An 18,563-nucleotide genomic window follows, 5' to 3' on the forward strand; every position below is an offset into this window, starting at 1 on the left:
CGCAGGATATCCACACATTCTTGCCATCTCTGTCGTAGCATAGCTTTAGGCGTTTAATTCCCCAAAATTCACTCATTTAGAGTTCGGAAATCGGTTAAAAAAATATATGGTCTTTTTTCTGCAACATCAAGGTATATATTGATGCTTACATAGGTCTGGTGATAATGTTCCCCTTTAAATGGCTTTTCTTAGCGGCACTCGCCTTTTGTTTATTTTTGGGTAAAGCGTTGGATACCTTTTTACCTGCACGCTGCCTCCCGCTGTCGTCTGCATATTGTGATCACGACAAACATCTACAAAGCAATTAGCTACCGCTGCCACCTACTGATATGGAAGAGTATTACATGGTTACGCTGCCGAGCTCTAGACAGTGCAGACACTCAACAACGGCATATTTGCGGATTATAATTACTAGTTTGCAAAAAATATTTTTAACCCAATTAGGTGAAATTACATAATCTCCCACGGCACACTAGTGATCACCGTGATTGAACTCAAATGAATCGCCATCAACGATCACAATCATATCATCCCACAGCCCCACAAAGTACACTTCATTGCACATGTACTAAATTACAATATTTATGATTAAATGTGTTATAATTCCACGAGAGTTTTGCAGCAGGACACACGCGTATCAGCTGTCCGGATTGTATGTGCATATGCAGTGATCGCTCTGTGCATTGTTCTCCCTTCTCATCATACATCGTTCCTTGTGTGGAAATGATTTCATCACAGTAAGCTTCTTCTTAGGTGGAGTTTGTTGTGGTCGCGGTCTTGTTCGCTTTGTAAAGTTCGTGAAAGATGAAGTTCGTTGTGCTGCTGCCTTTTTTAAAGAACATTTGCAGCTTGCAGACATTTGTTCCACGCATGTCGCCACAATTTTTATGCACTGACAACCCTTTTCTTTTCTTTGAACCAACGTTAGCATTAGCCATGTTTTGCTAAGCTTGTGATTCTCCGCTCGGGAAGTAAGGGGGCGGGCGAGGGCTACGGAGGGGGCAAAAGGAGAAAAACATTGATTTATTTTTCAAATTGTCTGCAAAAAAACCTATAATTGATCAATAAAATCGTTATATGTATTTATACAATCATACAATTGTATTACTTTAATTAATTTTAACGTAAAATACCCTCATTTGTAAGGTGTGGCAGAAATTGGCATTCATTTAATTTGTGCAAATGTATAGTTTTAAGAAAAGAATAGGATATAAAATGACCTATGTCGGGATGTATATTTTTGTCCACATTGCACAGAACGCACAACACAGTCATGGCCAATTACGCAAATCGTACGATGAGCTCATTTAGGTCAGCCCTATTGAGATGTGGATCACAATGCCTCAAAGTTATTGTGCTATTGTTAGGAAATATCACAATAAAAATATTAATGCTGATACAAATACATCCGCAGCGATTAATTGTTCATTTTGACAGCAGTTTTTAATTGAGTTTTAGTCGGTCTTTTGATGAAAATGTATTTTGGTTTTAGACATTTAAATTGGTTTAGTTGATTAAATGCTTGAACATTTTAATATGAAGAAATTACAGTAGATTTTGCCGAACAAAATATAAATTAAAAAGGATAATGTATCTTTGAAGTTTTCTTGAAACCACTTTTATTAAGCTTATTGTTGAGCATCACAACACTAAATTCACAACAAGACCTGCACTCCATGAATACATCTGTATTTGTATACTATTTGTATTCAAAACTGTGTGCAAAATTGGCATCTTGGCGTCTGTCCCGTTTAAACACAGCAACCAGTGTTATAAATCTAGAACACACACACACATATATATATATATATATATATATATATATATATATATATATATATATATATATATATATATATATATATATATATATATATATATATGTATGTATATATATATATATATATATATATATATATATATGTATGTGTGGGAAAAAAAATCACAAGACTATTTCATCTCTACAGGCCTGTTTCATGAGGGGGGGTACCCTCAATCATCAGGAGATTTTAATGGGAGCATTCGCATACCATGGTTTATATAGGGCACAGAGTGGGTGGGTACAGGCTGGCCTAGGAGCGTGGTGATTGGCTCATGTGTTACCTAGGAGGTGTTTCCGTCTATGGCGGCATTTTGTTACAATTTCGTTGCGCTTGTTGAGGGATGACAGGTCTGGACGGTAAATAATAAACAGTTTCTCTTTCAAGCATAGGTTGCATCTTTTATTACCACTATTGTAAGGTGTGCTGGATGCAAGAATTTGCCATGTTATTGAATATTCAACATTATTGTCTTTGAGGTCCCAAATGTGTTTGCTGAGTTCTGTGGTATTTCGCAGGTTTTTGTTCCTGAAAGAAGCCTTGTGATTGTTCCATCTGGTTTTGAATTCACCCTCGGTTAATCCTACATATGTGTCGGATGTGTTAATGTCCTTGCGTATTACCTTAGATTGGTAGACAACTGATGTTTGTAAGCACCCCCGTTGAGGGGGCAATCAGGTTTCTTTCGACAGTTACATGCTTCGTTGGTTTTGGAGTCGCTCTGACTGGGGTCGACGGCTCATTTGCAATTGTTTTGTTGTGGTTTGAGATGATTTGTCGTATATTGTTCATGCGGCTCAATTTAATGTTGTTCTTGTTGAATACTTTTCTTAGGTTGTTGTCTTTGGGAAAGTGTTTGTCAATCAGATTGAGGAATTTGTGTCCAATGTTCGTTGAGACGTTTTTGCTGTATGGGGGGTTGTACCAGATGATGTCGTTTCGTTTTCTGTTCTTTTTTGGCTGGTTTCCTGGCGTGGGTTCATAGGTGAGGGTGAAATTGTATCCGCTTTCATCAAGGGCTTTTTGGTACGGGGGGGTTGCTTGGTCAAATTCAGCTTTGCTAGATGACAGCATCGATAGCCTTTTATTGATTCCGGTAGGTATTCTTTTCGTGGTGGTGGGTGGGTGGTTGCTGTCATGGTGCACGTATTGGAGTGTTGTGTTGGGTTTCGTGAATGGTTGGTAGCTGTTATTTCTCAGGTTGAAAGTGACGTCAAGGAAGTTGACGGTTTGCTTGTTGGCTTCAATCGTGATCCGTAGGCCGTTCTCTTTGAAAATTGTAGTCATTCTGCGCGGGTATGGGAATGTTCTTCGTGGAGTAGTCGAAGAACATTCCCATACCCGCGCAGAATGACTACAAGCTAAGGCTCATAGAAAAGACGGAACACTTCCTAAGAAGGATGCGGTGGAAAGCACATTTTTTCCTCCACCCTGAAACAAAAGGAATGCAAAAGGAAACTTACGGATTCAAATCTACCAAGAACCCACCCACAGTTGAGGAACTAAAGGATTTTGAGAACGACATGCTCAAAATGATACAATCAGTCAAATTCAAGCCAATCCGCAACCCACTCCTCACCAAGCTGAAAAATGACAAGGAGCGCATCAAGAAAGTAAACAACCTCATCATAGCTGCCGATAAAACCACAAACTTCTACAGAATGGACATACCAGAACACCACACCTTACTGGACAGAAGCATCACCAAATCATACAAAAAAGCGCAACCCAACACCTTACAGAACATCCACCTGGAAAATAAAAGGATCGCGGCTGAACTGGACATTGAGGACAGGGTGGACGCCACAGCCAACAAGGAAGCCTTCATCACATTGAAGGACCACAAACCCAACTTCGCAAATAACCCAACATGCCGACTAATAAACCCAACTAAATCTGAAATAGGAAAAATCAGCAAAATAATCCTGGACAGAGTCAACACAAAAATCAAGGACAAAACACCACTCAACCAATGGAGAAATACAGCAGCAGTAATCAAATGGTTCAACAACATCCAAGACAAACAACAGCACAACTTTATCTCCTTTGATATCGAGGAATTTTACCCTTCCATCACGCAAGACCTACTGACTCAAGCACTAGACTTCGCCTCAGACTACGACTCAATCACAGGCAACGAAAGAAACATCATCATCCACGCAAAAAACTCCATTCTCATCCACAACAGTACACCATGGCAAAAAAAGAACAATGCAACATTTGACGTCACTATGGGAAGTTTTGACGGAGCAGAAACGTGTGAACTCGTTGGGAGTTTCCTCCTCTCCCAGCTCGCTAGCCTCAATCTGAACCTTGGTATTTACCGTGATGACGGACTGGCAGTGTGTCGCGCCTCGCCAAGGAGCAGCGAGAATACCAAGAAGCGCATATGCCAAATTTTCAAAGAGAACGGCCTACGGATCACGATTGAAGCCAACAAGCAAACCGTCAACTTCCTTGACGTCACTTTCAACCTGAGAAATAACAGCTACCAACCATTCACGAAACCCAACACAACACTCCAATACGTGCACCATGACAGCAACCACCCACCCACCACCACGAAAAGAATACCTACCGGAATCAATAAAAGGCTATTGATGCTGTCATCTAGCAAAGCTGAATTTGACCAAGCAACCCCCCCGTACCAAAAAGCCCTTGATGAAAGCGGATACAATTTCACCCTCACCTATGAACCCACGCCAGGAAACCAGCCAAAAAAGAACAGAAAACGAAACGACATCATCTGGTACAACCCCCCATACAGCAAAAACGTCTCAACGAACATTGGACACAAATTCCTCAATCTGATTGACAAACACTTTCCCAAAGACAACAACCTAAGAAAAGTATTCAACAAGAACAACATTAAATTGAGCTACAGCTGCATGAACAATATACGACAAATCATCTCAAACCACAACAAAACAATTGCAAATGAGCCGTCGACCCCCAGTCAGAGCGACTCCAAAACCAACAAAGCATGTAACTGTCGAAAGAAACCTGATTGCCCCCTCAACGGGGGGTGCTTACAAACATCAGTTGTCTACCAATCTAAGGTAATACGCAAGGACATTAACACATCCGACACATATGTAGGATTAACCGAGGGTGAATTCAAAACCAGATGGAACAATCACAAGGCTTCTTTCAGGAACAAAAACCTGCGAAATACCACAGAACTCAGCAAACACATTTGGGACCTCAAAGACAATAATGTTGAATATTCAATAACATGGCAAATTCTTGCATCCAGCACACCTTACAATAGTGGTAATAAAAGATGCAACCTATGCTTGAAAGAGAAACTGTTTATTATTTACCGTCCAGACCTGTCATCCCTCAACAAGCGCAGCGAAATTGTAACAACATGCCGCCATAGACGGAAACACCTCCTAGGTAACACATGAGCCAATCACCACGCCCCTAGGCCAGCCTGTACCCACCCACTCTGTGCCCTATATAAACCATGGTATGCGAATGCTCCCATTAAAATCTCCTGATGATTGAGGGTACCCCCCCTCATGAAACAGGCCTGTAGAGATGAAATAGTCTTGTGATTTTTTTTTTCCCCACACATACATATATTGCGCTCTACTACGGTATCGAGCACTATTTTTTGGATAACCTTATTAAGACATATATATATATATATATATATATATATATATATATATATATATATATATATATATATATATATATATATATATATATATACACACAGTATCTCACATACAGTACCTGTCTTTCTTTGTGTGTTAGCTTGAAAAATTACAAATCTGGTCTTTTGGGTTGTCAAATTGTGGAATTAATAGCGGAACAGTGTGCTGAGGACACCGACTTAAGTGCATCGTAAGGGCATCTTATCCATGGTGTACTACAAAAGTGAATAACGCGGTCTTGCTCCTGCTCTACTGTCTTTAATAGCAATAGTATTGTAATTAATTCCAGTATGAATAATTCTATATTACCGTATTTTCCGGACTATAAGGCGCACTTAAAATATTTTTTTTCCTCTCAAAACTGGACGGTAAAGTAAGGAATACGTTTGGTTGAGCTTCCCGACCTTGAAGCTATTTTATTTGGTACATGGTGTAACGATAAGTGTGACCAGTAGATGGCACTCAAACATAAGAGATAAGTGTAGGCTGCACCGTTTGATGTGCTTCAACATACAAGTATTATTATGGTGTGTGTATAAGGTAAGACATATTATCTGCAGTTTTGTTTCGCGATATTATGCAAAAGCAACTTTTCTTACCTTCTGGCACCTGCTGATCTGCATAAATCCTGAAAAATTGTGCGCATCCGCTTATGTAGTCTGTGCCGACACCATAGCTTCTTCTTTTTCTCTATCTTCTTGTTATGGGACATTCATCCTCCGCTGTTGCCATTTCTAATATAAAGTAGCGTACAGTTCTTACTTATATCTGTCAGTAAACTCACCATGAAAGCGCTAAAACATACCGGTGTATTGAGTTTACATTATTTACCCAAGGAACTTTAGTTATTAGAGTTCCGGTCGGACGGTCTTTCACAGGACACATTTCCGGTGTGGTTGTTTCCAGATGAGGAGATGCTGCTCGGTTATTGATTTAAGTAAAGTCTAAATGTCATTAAAACAGTTAGCTCCATCTTTTGACACTTTCTCCACTCCCGTCCTTGCACGCTACACCGTTACAACAAAGATGACGGGGAGAAGACGCTGCCGAACGTGAGCCACTTAATATGACCGCCCACAAAACGGCGGATCCTGAAGCGACTGTCAGAAAGCGGCTTGAAGATGATCTGTAAAACATAATCTATGCAACATGTTGACCAAAGAACCATCATTACATGTTATGTAGACCACAAGGAAGTGTTTTCAATTTAGAAAACAATAATGATAATAATAGCGGTAGAAAATGGATGGATGGATGACCCCTTTAATGCGCCCTATAATCCGGTGCGCCTTTTGTATGAAAATAGACCTGACTAGACCCCATACTTGCCAACATTGAGACCTCCGAATACAGGAGATGGGAGGCGGGGGTTGAGGTGGTAACGGGGTGTATATTGTAGCGTCCCGGAAGTGTTAGTGCTGCAAGGGGTTCTGGGTATTTGTTCTGTTGTGTTTATGTTGTGTTACGGTGCGGATGTTCTCCCGAAATGTGTTTGTCATTCTTGTTTGGTGTGGGTTCACAGTGTGGCGCATATTTGTAACAGTGTTAAAGTTGTTTATACGGCCACCTCAGTGTGATCTGTATGGCTGTTGATCAAGTATGCTTGGCATTCACTAATGTGTGTGTAAAAGCCATAGATATCATGTGACTGGGCCGGCACGCTGTTTGTATGGAGGAAAAGCGGACGTGTCGACAGGTTGTTGAAGACACTAAAGGCAGTGCCTTAAAGGCACGCCCCCAATATTGTTGTCCGTGTGGAAATCAGGAGAAATCCGGGAGAATGGTTGTCCCGGGATGTTTTCGGGAAGGGCACTGAAATTCGGGAGTCTCCCGGGAAAATCGGGAGGGTTGGCAAAAATGCTAGACCCGCTCATCGGCAGTGCGCCTTATAATCCGGTGCGTCCTATGGTCAGTAGAAAATAGGCCATTGACGATAACTAAGATGGATATATTTAGTCAACAAAATTAACAATGCAGTGATTGCAGCGTGCAGTTACATTTGGTGTGAGCAGCACATGTGTGTGGGTGGGTGTTGGGTGGATTGGGCTGAAAAAAACATGCACACACAAGCTCTCTCCAGTTACATTCCACATACTTTCATCATTCACCGGTTAAGGCCAAGTGTTCCAAAAATGATGGAAGAGGGTTTTTCAAGCTATGGAATCTATCGTAAGCCATGACTTCCGCTAACCAAATGCTGGGCTGCACTGTTTTCGGGGTTGTGCAGGTGAAATGTACATTTCCTGTCCATCCATCCATCCATTTTTTACCGCCTGTCCCTTTTGGGGTCGCGGGGGGTGCTGGAGTCTATCTCAGCTGCATTCGGGCGGAAGGCGGCGTACACCCTGGACTAGTGATGGGTCCGGCAACACCCATGCATCGGCGCATGCGTCGAGCTCATAGAGCAAAACCCTGTGTTGGTGCGTGTAACGCTTTTAGAAAGTCACGTGACCGATCATGAGCTGTTTCGGTCACGTGACCGATACGCGAACTGTGTCGCACTGACGCCTCGCCTCCTCTGTGCCCTGTGAGCGGGTCTTTTTCTACAGACGTAGAAATAATAACTAAGTACGCTGGAAAAACTGTTTTTTTTAAATAAAAATTTGTGTAAAAAAATAAATAAAAATACATTCCCAGTCCACAAGCATCCTCATTCACAGCACATTCTCTTAGATTACCATGTTATGATACATGTTCACATTATTTATTGACTGTATTTAAAAAAGATAAAAATTTATTTTTATTTAAATGAAGATATGAAATAATCCTAAATGAAATACAATGACTTGGTTTATATTATTGTATATACTAGGTCAGGGGTCGGCAACCTTTACCAGTCAAAGAGCCATTTTGACCGGTTCCACAAATTAAAGAAAACAATGGGAGCCACAAAAATCTTTTGAAATTTAAAATGAAATAACACTGCATACAAAGTTGTTTTTTTTTGCTTTGTGCTATGTATAAACCAGGGGTCTCAGACACGCGGCCCACACTTTAATATGAAAATTGAATGTCTCCCGATTATTCCGGCAGACTATGAATCTCAGGGCAACTGTTCTCTCGAACGTGCCGTGATGGTACTGCATTTAGCGCCCACTACAACCAACGTGCCGGCCCAGCCACACGTTGTATGGGGCTACTGTTTGCTCAAGTAAATGACAGCAAGGCATACTTGGTCAACAACCACATAGGTTACACTGACGGTGGCGGTATAAACAACTTTAACACTCTTACTAATAATGCGCCACACTGTGAACCCACACCAAACAAGAATGACAAACACATTTCGGGAGAACATCTGCACCTTAACACAATAAACACAACATAACAAATACCCAGAATCCCATGCAGCCCTAACTTTTCCGGGCTACATTATACACCCCCGCTACCAAACCCTGCCCACCTCACGCACAGAGGGGGGGCGGGAGGGAGAATGATGTGTGAGGGAGCAGGGTTGGGGTGGGGGCGGGGTTTGGTAGCAGGGGTGTATAATGTAGCCCGGAAGAGTCAGGGCTGCATGGGATTCTGGGTATTTGTTCTGTTGTGTTTATGTTGTGTTAAGGTGCAGATGTTCTCCCGAAATGTGTTTGTCATTCTTGTTTGGTTTTGGTTCAAAGTGTTGCGCATTATTAGTAGGAGTGTTAAAGTTGTTTTATATGGCCACCTTCAGTGTAACCTGTGTGGCTGTTGACCAAGTATGCCTTGCTGTCACGTACGTGAACAAGCAGAAAATGCATATAACAAGAGGCTGAGCTGGCACGCTGTTTGTACAGATTGTAGAGGGCGCTAAATGCTGTACCTTCATGGCAGGCCCTTATTATTATTGTAAAGGTGGAAATCGGAGAATATTAATCCCGGGAGATTTCTGCGAGAGGCACTGAAATCCGGAAGTCTCCCGGGAAAATCGGGGGGTCGGCAAGTATGCAGCTGAGCCGCATCAGAGTGATCAAAGAGCCGCATGCGGCTCTGGAGCCGCGGGTTGCCGACCCCTGTACTAGGTCATAAAATCAGTGTCAGTTGAGTCGGTCCATAGGTTGCCTAGGGTAGGGGCGGTAGAGCTCGGTTGGTAGAGCGGCCGTGCCAGCAACTTGAGGGTTGCAGTTTCGATCCCCGCTTCCGCCATCCTAGTCACTGCTGTTGTGTCCTTGGGCAAGACACTTTACCCACCTGCTCCCAGTGCCACCCACACTGGTTTAAATGTAACTTAGATATTGGGTTTCACGATGTAAAGCGCTTTGAGTCACTAGAGAAAAGCGCTATATAAATATAATTCACTTCACAGCACTTGCCTGTAGGGATTTTTGATGCCAGTATTTAGTGACACAGAATCAATAGTTTTGCAGTGTGTCGAAAAGCTTCATGACGCCTCATCAACCCATCACACCCAACACAGATAGACAGACAACATTCACACTCACATTTACACACTAGGACCAATTTAGTGTTGCCAATCAACCTATCCCTCACTGGTAATGTAATTGGTATGTCGTTATACAAAACCGAAAACAAATCCCATTACAGACCTAGTGTGAACACTTATTGTGTATGGCAGTGTTTTTCAACCTTTTTTCAGCTAAGGCACATTTTTTGCGTTGAAAAAATGCGGAGGCACACCACCAGCGGGAATCATTAAAAAACAAAAAACAGTTGACAGTAAAAAGTCGTTGTCGCAATTGTTGGATATGACTTTAAAGCATAACCAAGCATGCATCACTATAGCTCTTGTCTCAAAGTAGGTGTACTGTCACAACCTGTCACATCACACCCTGACTTATTTTGAGGTTTTTGCTGTTTTCCTGTGCGTAGTGTTTTAATCCTTGTCTTGTGCTCCTATTTTGGTGGCTTTTTCTGTCTTTTTTTTTGTATTTTCCTGTAGCAGTTTCATGTCTTCCTTTAAGCGATATTTCCCGCATCTACTTTGTTTTAGCAATCAAGAATATTACAGCTGTTTGTATCCGTCTTTGTGAGGACATTGTTGATTGTCATGTCATGTTCGGATGTATATTGCCTTTGCTCCACAGTAAGTCTTTGCGGTCGTCCAGCATTCTGTTTTTGTTTACTTTGTAGCCAGTTCAGTGCATAGCCTTCCCTACACTTTAATGCCTTTTCTTAGGGGCACTCACCTTTTGTTTATATAGACAGCACAGTCACTCAACAACAACACATCATTTGCAGACTATAATTACTGGTTGCAAAAAAGATTTTTAACCCAAACAGGTTAAATTAGATAATCTCCCACGGCACACCAGACTGTATCTCACGGCACACTAGTGTGCCGCGGCACAGTGGTTGAAAAACACTGGTGTATGGGATATCAATGTAAATAAAGAACACCCCAGAATAATGAACTCAAGTCACTGATATGTTCTTGCAACTCACCCACAGTGGCGACGTTCACCAGGTCATCGACACAAAAGTAAGTCTGGTCTGCTGCTTCGGCGGAAAGACGGCTGCCATTGTTGTCTTTGGAACAATTGCTCTCATTGCTGGCGATGTCGACTTTGGAGGACGCCATCAATAATAACTTTGCGCGGCGTATTTGTTTTATTTTGAAAACACCATGTCATCCATTGATGATGACGCTATATGTGTGCCACGTTAGAAAATGACACAACAACAACGTAGCTATATTGCGGTGCTGTTTTATTTGACTGACTGCTTAAACAGCAATACAGGACAAAGACGTCGGTGACAAGCAAGCGACTAGCAAGTTCACATACGAGCTACCCATTCAGCCCCGGCATCGTTAAGAACGAGTGTCTGGATTCATTTTTAAAGCCTCGCTAGTCACTACCTCGAGTTATCCTTGCCTACTCCGCGTCAAATGTACTCATCTTCCGCCATAATTCAGATAGAAACAGGCCTCGCCCAAGTCGACATGAACCGGGTCGAGATGGACTGATTTCCGGATTAGGTTGTTGTGGTCGAGAGGAGGCGGCCCTTTCTTTCCAGTTCCGGTCGAACCAGGCGCTGGTCTGGCAGTAGTAGTGCACTACTGCCCTCCACAGGCGTTGGGGTGTCATTACAGTTATGAGATAGCTTGTATTCCGTCACGTGACTTCTTCCCTGAAGTGAAAACCAGTGGTAGTCAACCAAGCCAAAATGGCTTATTGATTGATTGATTGAAACTTTTATTAGTAGATTGCACAGTACAGCACATATGGTCACACCCGAATACGTTTTTCAACTTGTTTAAGTCGGGGTCCACGACTGTTGTGACAGTGGATTCCTGGTTCAAATGTAACAAGCTCTCACTTAATGTTAATAAAACAAATTTTATTATATTCGGTTCTAATAAAAACCGGACAAATACTGAGCACTGCCGTATCAACATCAATGGGCAGGAAATACAGAGAGTGAACTCCACAAAATTCCTAGGGGTCATCATTGACAAATACCTCAATTTCAAATGTCACATTAGCCATCTGTTAAACAAATTATCCAAATATGTTGGCCTGTTCTTTCATCTTTGTCATTATCTTCTTCTTTATGCTCTACTCACTCTATATAAAACTCTCTTTGAACCACATCTAAACTACTATAATGTCATCTGGTTTAACACCTTCCCTAGCTACCTTCACAAATTAGAACCCATGCAAAAGAAAATCATACGGGCCCTGTCATGGTCCAAGTTTAATGCCCCACTCGACTTCTATTCCATAATTATCATCTCTTAAGACTGACAGAGTTCAATTTTTATCACAATGCTTGTCTAACCTATCAAGTCATCCACAGGCTGAATCTTAGGCTTTGGTTCCTATCTATCGTCCCCAGCATGCCCACAACACTCGTAACTTAGATCTGATATCAGGTAAACATCGCCTACTGGCTTGTCGCTCGAAGTGTTGTATGCAGGGGACCAAAGATCTGGAACCGGCTTGATGAGAGCCTCAAGATGCTGTATTCATTCTCCAACTTCCAAAAGAAACTGAAAACTTACCTATTAACTACCTATCTCTAATGCCTCATGTGGGGTAGACTACTGTTGGTGTTTGCATGGTTGAATGAATGTATGTATGTATGTGTATGCTTGCTTTAGTACTATTATTTTGTGTTTATCATATAGCGTTTTTTGTGCTTGCCACCATGTTTCAGCATTCCATGTATATACTGTCTTCTGGACCCCCTGCCAAAAGCTTCTTCAAGCTTATTTGGGGGACCCTTTCACTTACCAATATCCTTAAATGATATTCACTACTATTGTGATTGTTCTATGGTATTGTGAATAAACTTGAAACTTGAACTTGAACTTGAAGTTGTACAGCACGGCGCGCGAACTGTCTGAGTACAAACAAGGCTTGAATCTTCCTGCAAAAGGCAGATACGGGCAAAAAAAATAATCTAACTAAGCAATGGAATAGATCACTATTGTTTATCAACAAATGATTAGTCCACGACAAAACAGATGGAAATTTGGAAAAGCAAGGAGGTCTACAACTACTTTGTGTGTGGCTGGATCAAGGACATTGGTATTAAGACGCTACCAGATAAATATGCATCGTTTTTGCATTTGCATTTCGCGTTGCAATTCATGATTTAACTTTGCGTCGAAGCTGCCACGTTTGTTGTTGTTGCACGCGCCGTTTACGAGTAGCATGTTTCCCCCCCGTCTTTATCAAAATATAACTGTGGATGTCAACATTGTGTATGTGCTGAAAGCTTCATTTATGATTGCTGCCTTTGGTAAAAGCTTAATAACTCTTAGGTTTTGCTCACATTTGATTTCTTGTATTCAGACATTCGAAACACTTGTAGCAAACAGCTTTTTAACCCTTGTGTGGTGTTCGGGTCTGTGGGACCCGTTTTCATTTTTTATTAAAAGAAAAATGATACAATTAATTAATTTTTCAAACTGAGACTCACTGACTTTGGCTCATTTTTTGTGAAGAACATATATCAGAATACATATTTAATGACCGCACACCATACACCCCCCCTACACAATTCTATTACGTAAAAGATGTCCGGGGATAATAGAAGTGTGGAAATTGATGTTCTGTGTACCACACGCACACACACACACACACACACACACACACACACACACACACACACACACACACACACACGCACACACACACACGCACGCACACACACAGCAGGCCTAGACAGGAGGAGGACAGAGTGTAGGTACACAGAACATCAGAGAGTCAAATGTACGAGAAAATGAGAGCAGACAGTGCTGTCAAACAATGTTGCAACCTTGTGTGGGAACCGCAGGCGCAGAAACACAAAAGAAGAATCCCTGTGGGATGCAGAAACTGGCAGAGAAATTTTCCGTGCAACGTTCATATTGTTGTTACTCAGCCAGCGTTTATGTTAAAATTTTATGTTAAAATACTGAACAGAAGTTTATTGGGATAAGGTAAACATCTGTTCTGTATTTTAACATAAAAGTGTTTGATTGTGAGGCATTAAAAGCCACAAAATGCAACGGGTCCATCAGACCCACAAACGCTGGCTGAGTAACAACAATATGAACGTTATACAAGGGTTAAAAAATACAAATAATATCAAGATACTACTTAAAGGAAAACTGCACTTTTTTGGACTCGTTCACAATCATTGTGAAAGACATGACAATGGATGGTATGTTTTTATGAATTCTAAATATTAAATAAATGTGATCAAATGTCTGCTTACAATTGAGCCCATGGGAGCCGCTCTATTTTAAAGCCCTTTAAAAACATCCAAACACCTCCATTAGAGTGTTATATCATGATGTAAATATATATGTAATGTAACGGGCACATTTATAATAACATTTAATATTAGCCTATTTTGATCATTTTAAGCATATGCGGAACATTCATTTCAAAAATGTTTTTTATTATTTTCTTCATCACTGACTATTACTCACTGCAGACTTTAGGAGAGCCAACAAACATAATAAAACATCACTTACTGTACAATGTCTGCTGTCACGAGGATGCCGACTGTTGGGATGTTCATATATTCCCATTTAGATGAAGAATGTGGAGGGGGGGACACAGATCCGGTGGCCATGGATGAAGTGCTGGCTGTCCAGAGTCGGGACCCGGGGTGGACCGCTCGCCTGTGCATCGGTTGGGGACATCTCTGCGCTGCTGACCCATCTCCACTCGGGATGGTCTCCTGCTGGCCCCACTATGCTGGACTCTCAACATTATGTTAGATCCACTATGGATTGGACTTTCACAATACTATGTCAGACCCACTCGACGTCCATTGCATCCGGTCTCCCCTAGAGGTGGGGCGGGGGGTGCGGGGGATGTGTGTGTGTGTGTGTGGGGGGGGGTCCTCTCCAAGGTTTCTCATAGTCATTCCATTGACATCCCACTGGGTTGTGAGTTTTTCCTTGTCCTTATGGGCTCTGAACCGAGGATGTCGTTGTGGCTTGTGCAGCCCTTTGAGACACTTGTGATTTAGGGCTATATAAATAAACATTGATTGATTGATTGAATGTCTCATATTCCTCGTGAAGAAATGGGGTGGGGTACCAAGAGTCTTTTTGTGTTGATCTCGCCAGTTCCGGATCTCAAATGGCTGTCAAAGTGTACGAACTTGTCGGAGTACATCCTCAGACATTTTCTTTCCAGGTGAAAGGCATGATTTATGATCTACAATAAACTTTCAAGGAGCATGGAAGCAAGGAGGCAGCAGACCACTCGATGATGTTAACATAGGGACACACGGTAGTGATCATGTTGCCGCTATAAATAGTTTGTCTGCGTTAGCGCTTGTAATAACAATATCACTAATACTTGGTTAATATTCAAGTCACGGAATGTAAATGGAGTATTGTTGCCGCTTTTTGAATGTTTATTTATTGGCTTTTATAAGTGGAATAGAGGACCTCTTATAGCAGTGGTCCCTAAACTTTTTGACTCGGGGGCTGCATTGGGTTAAAAAAATTTGGCCGGGGGCCGGCCTGTATATATATATGTATATATATATATATATATATATATATATATATATATATTGTCTTTATAATCCCACGAGGAAGACCCAGGACACGTTGGGAAGACTATGTCTCCCGGCTGGCCTGGGAACGCCTCGGGATCCCCCGGGAGGAGCTGGACGAAGTGGCTGGGGAGAGGGAAGTCTGGGCTTCCCTGCTTAGGCTGCTGCCCCCGCGACCCGACCTCGGATAAGCGGAAGAAGATGGATGGATGGATGGATAATCCGTTTTGTCATTTAACATCCATTAACATTGATGTTCAATAACATTGTCACGTTATCGATGGGAAAATTAATTTTTAGACAGTATGATTGGCCTGAGCGGCTAGGAGACACCAAGAGTAACAAGTGGTAGAAAATGGATTAGAAAGGAAAGATAAAAAAATAATAAAATAAAATTAAAAAAAATTACAACTTTTTTTTTTTTACTTGGGACTTCCCGTGGGCGGGATTTTGGATGCTGGGGGGCCGGATCCGGCCCACGGGCCGTAGTTTGGAGAGCCCTGTCTAATAGGCTCCACTGTAAACAGACTTTTATTTACATGTATTTAATATTTAGAATCCATCGTCATGTTTTTCATAACGATTGTGAACGATAGGCAAAAATTCCAAAAAAGTGCAGTTCCCCTTTAAATGGGAAATAATAAACGTTAAAAGTATATCAAGCAAACCTTTAACGAAGTGATCATTGCAAACTGGTGCATTCTCCAACTCTGCTCCCTTGGACTGGAGTGTGTGGTACTTTTCTAGTCTCGTTTCGTAAAACCTTTCACTCATCCGCCTTTTTGAACTCTGAAGAAGTCCTTTTCGTGATTTGAACGATTCGTACAGCCGAAAACAACACAAGCATTGGACATTTTTTCTTGGAGAAAAGGCTAAATGGCGCCTGGTACCCGTTGAGAAACAGAGCTAGCATGACCACCATGCTCGTTCAGTAAAATCCAAGCGATATCTTCAGTATCTTTATTTGGACACATTTTATTTTATTCTCCAAAAGCTGCATACATCATTCTTATAAATTTCGGGAAAAGCCTTATCCCTGCAGCTATAGCCGCCCGAAACAGCAGGCCCGGCCGACCTGTCTGACAAGCCTGTAAATGTGTTGGTCATGTATGATGTCTTTTTGCTATTTTTTGTCCGTGATATGTAATGTTTATTGATTAATGTACGGTCAGTGAAAATTAATTTCCCCACAGGGACTAATACATCTAAATCTAAATCTAAATACATGAGACAATTTAAAATGTGTCATATACAGCTTGATATTTTGTTTGTCCCAAAGTGACATATAGGACGGTCATGTGACTTTCCCAGGCTATTAAGAGTGGGCATTATTATCAATTTTGGTATCGATCATGTACCAAGTAAACACAGGAGTACTGTCCCTGCCAATACCACTTAAAAAATGGCAAATAGGAATTATTTTTCGATTTGGATATTATCAAAATAGATTCAATGATATTGTGATGACGTCAATATTTTTTTAGCTCTCTTCTAGTTTATTTTCACAAGTGTGTATTTTGAGTGTGATTTTGTCAACAAACATAAATCACATTACTTTACGAATGAAATGAGTGTTAGCAATCTGCTTTCATGCCAGCAGGTGGTGCCTGTTCCAACCTTTTGCTTTGACAATTTGAGGAAGAAGGTGATGTTCGGTTGCTAAGCAACTGGAAGGAAGGAAGCAGGTGTACTCTGTCTGGAAGGGGTTGGGGGTTGGGTCTCAGCTTGTTTACATCTTTCTCATTTTTTTCTCCCTATATTGTTGTTGACAGGCAAAAATATTGACAGTATCGATAACAAGGGACATATCAGTAACTGATCGATACCGGTATTTTGAGATGGGCATTGTTTCGTTTTTTTAAATACATATTGTGGCGTACACTGGAACCATACCTGTCACCCAGTATTGGCGCAATTGTACTTTTTGGCAGCTTTGAAACATTAACCTGCCAAAAAAACATTTTTTTGTTGATATAGTTTTATTATTTATACATAGTGTTGTTATATCATTTATAAAGTCAGGGAAGACTTTGTTAGACACAGGAGGACTTTTCTTTATTTTCAGTATTGATTTTATTTTGCACAAACAATTGTATGTAATAAATCACTGTTTTATTTCGCTGATGGTCAATCACACTGACACCACCTCAATTATTTGTTGTAATAAATAGTGTTTCTCACCTTCTTTATCAAGTGCTGGCATGGGGCTCTTTGTTTGGGCACTCAATTCCACTGAATTATACGCTGACAAAGAAACTAGCTTGTTCCGTGAAATATTTGAGCGGTGGTCACTCTACAGCACAGGTGTCAAAGTCGTTTTCAAAATTAAAAAAATATTAAAATTAAAATTATTACACAATTTTTGAATGCATTTTATTTGTAGATTTTTTTTCAAAATAAAATGTAAAAAAAATATGGTAAGTTGCAATATTTTCACCTCAAAATTTAGTGTATATTATTGTAAATGGAAAAACAGTTCTGCTGTTTTTTATGGCAAAAAAAAGGCAGCTCAGTTGCCATAATTGTACTGTAAAATTTACATTAGCTCTTTTTACTGTAAATAAAACACCTGCAATTTTACAGTAAAATGTTGGCCCCTGAGCTGCCAGTTTTTTTGTTTTTTTTTACAGCAAATCAACAACTGTAGATTTTTCGGTGCATTACTTTAAATGCCAAAACGGCAGCACAGTCTATTACAGTAAAGAAAAGCACTGTTTTTTTTCATTTAGAGAAAAATGCTGTAAATTTCACAATTTTACAATGAAATGTATTGCTACGTTTACATTGCACAATTTTATGGATAACTTGCTTTGAAATCATTATTATTATTATGTATTTATATCTAAAAAATGGTTTGAATGATTGATAATATATTTTTGTATAATTAGACAATATTTAAGTTAACTTCATTTGCGATTACATTGACTACATATATATGTATTTTTTCTCCCAAAATAGAAAGAAAGAATACATTTAGTAAGAAAAGTTAAAGTACATTGATACATATTATTTCCAAGCTTTCGAGGGCCAAATAAAAAATCAAGTGGTGGGCCCCGTCTGGCCCCTGGGCCTTGAGTTTGACACGGTTAGAAATAATAACATGTCTAATTAAATATCACTTTTCTGCAGATTG

The 18,563-nt window shown here is 40.7% G+C and overlaps 1 protein-coding gene across 2 annotated transcripts in view; it reads right to left on the reverse strand.

Moving 5' to 3' along the window:
- prkx (protein kinase X-linked) overlaps positions 1-11,411 on the reverse strand; it is a 38,825-nt gene extending 27,414 nt beyond the window's left edge. For both annotated transcript variants that reach the window (XM_061978263.1, XM_061978255.1), the window contains exon 1: positions 10,865-11,411. In XM_061978263.1, the coding sequence (XP_061834247.1) occupies positions 10,865-11,000 (136 nt within the window). In that variant the 5' untranslated portion in view covers positions 11,001-11,411. The remainder of the gene's footprint in view (positions 1-10,864) is intronic.
- Between the last annotated feature and the right edge of the window lie 7,152 nt (positions 11,412-18,563).

Source organism: Nerophis lumbriciformis, linkage group LG01 (genome assembly GCF_033978685.3).
Source record: "Nerophis lumbriciformis linkage group LG01, RoL_Nlum_v2.1, whole genome shotgun sequence".
NCBI lineage: Eukaryota > Metazoa > Chordata > Actinopteri > Syngnathiformes > Syngnathidae > Nerophis > Nerophis lumbriciformis.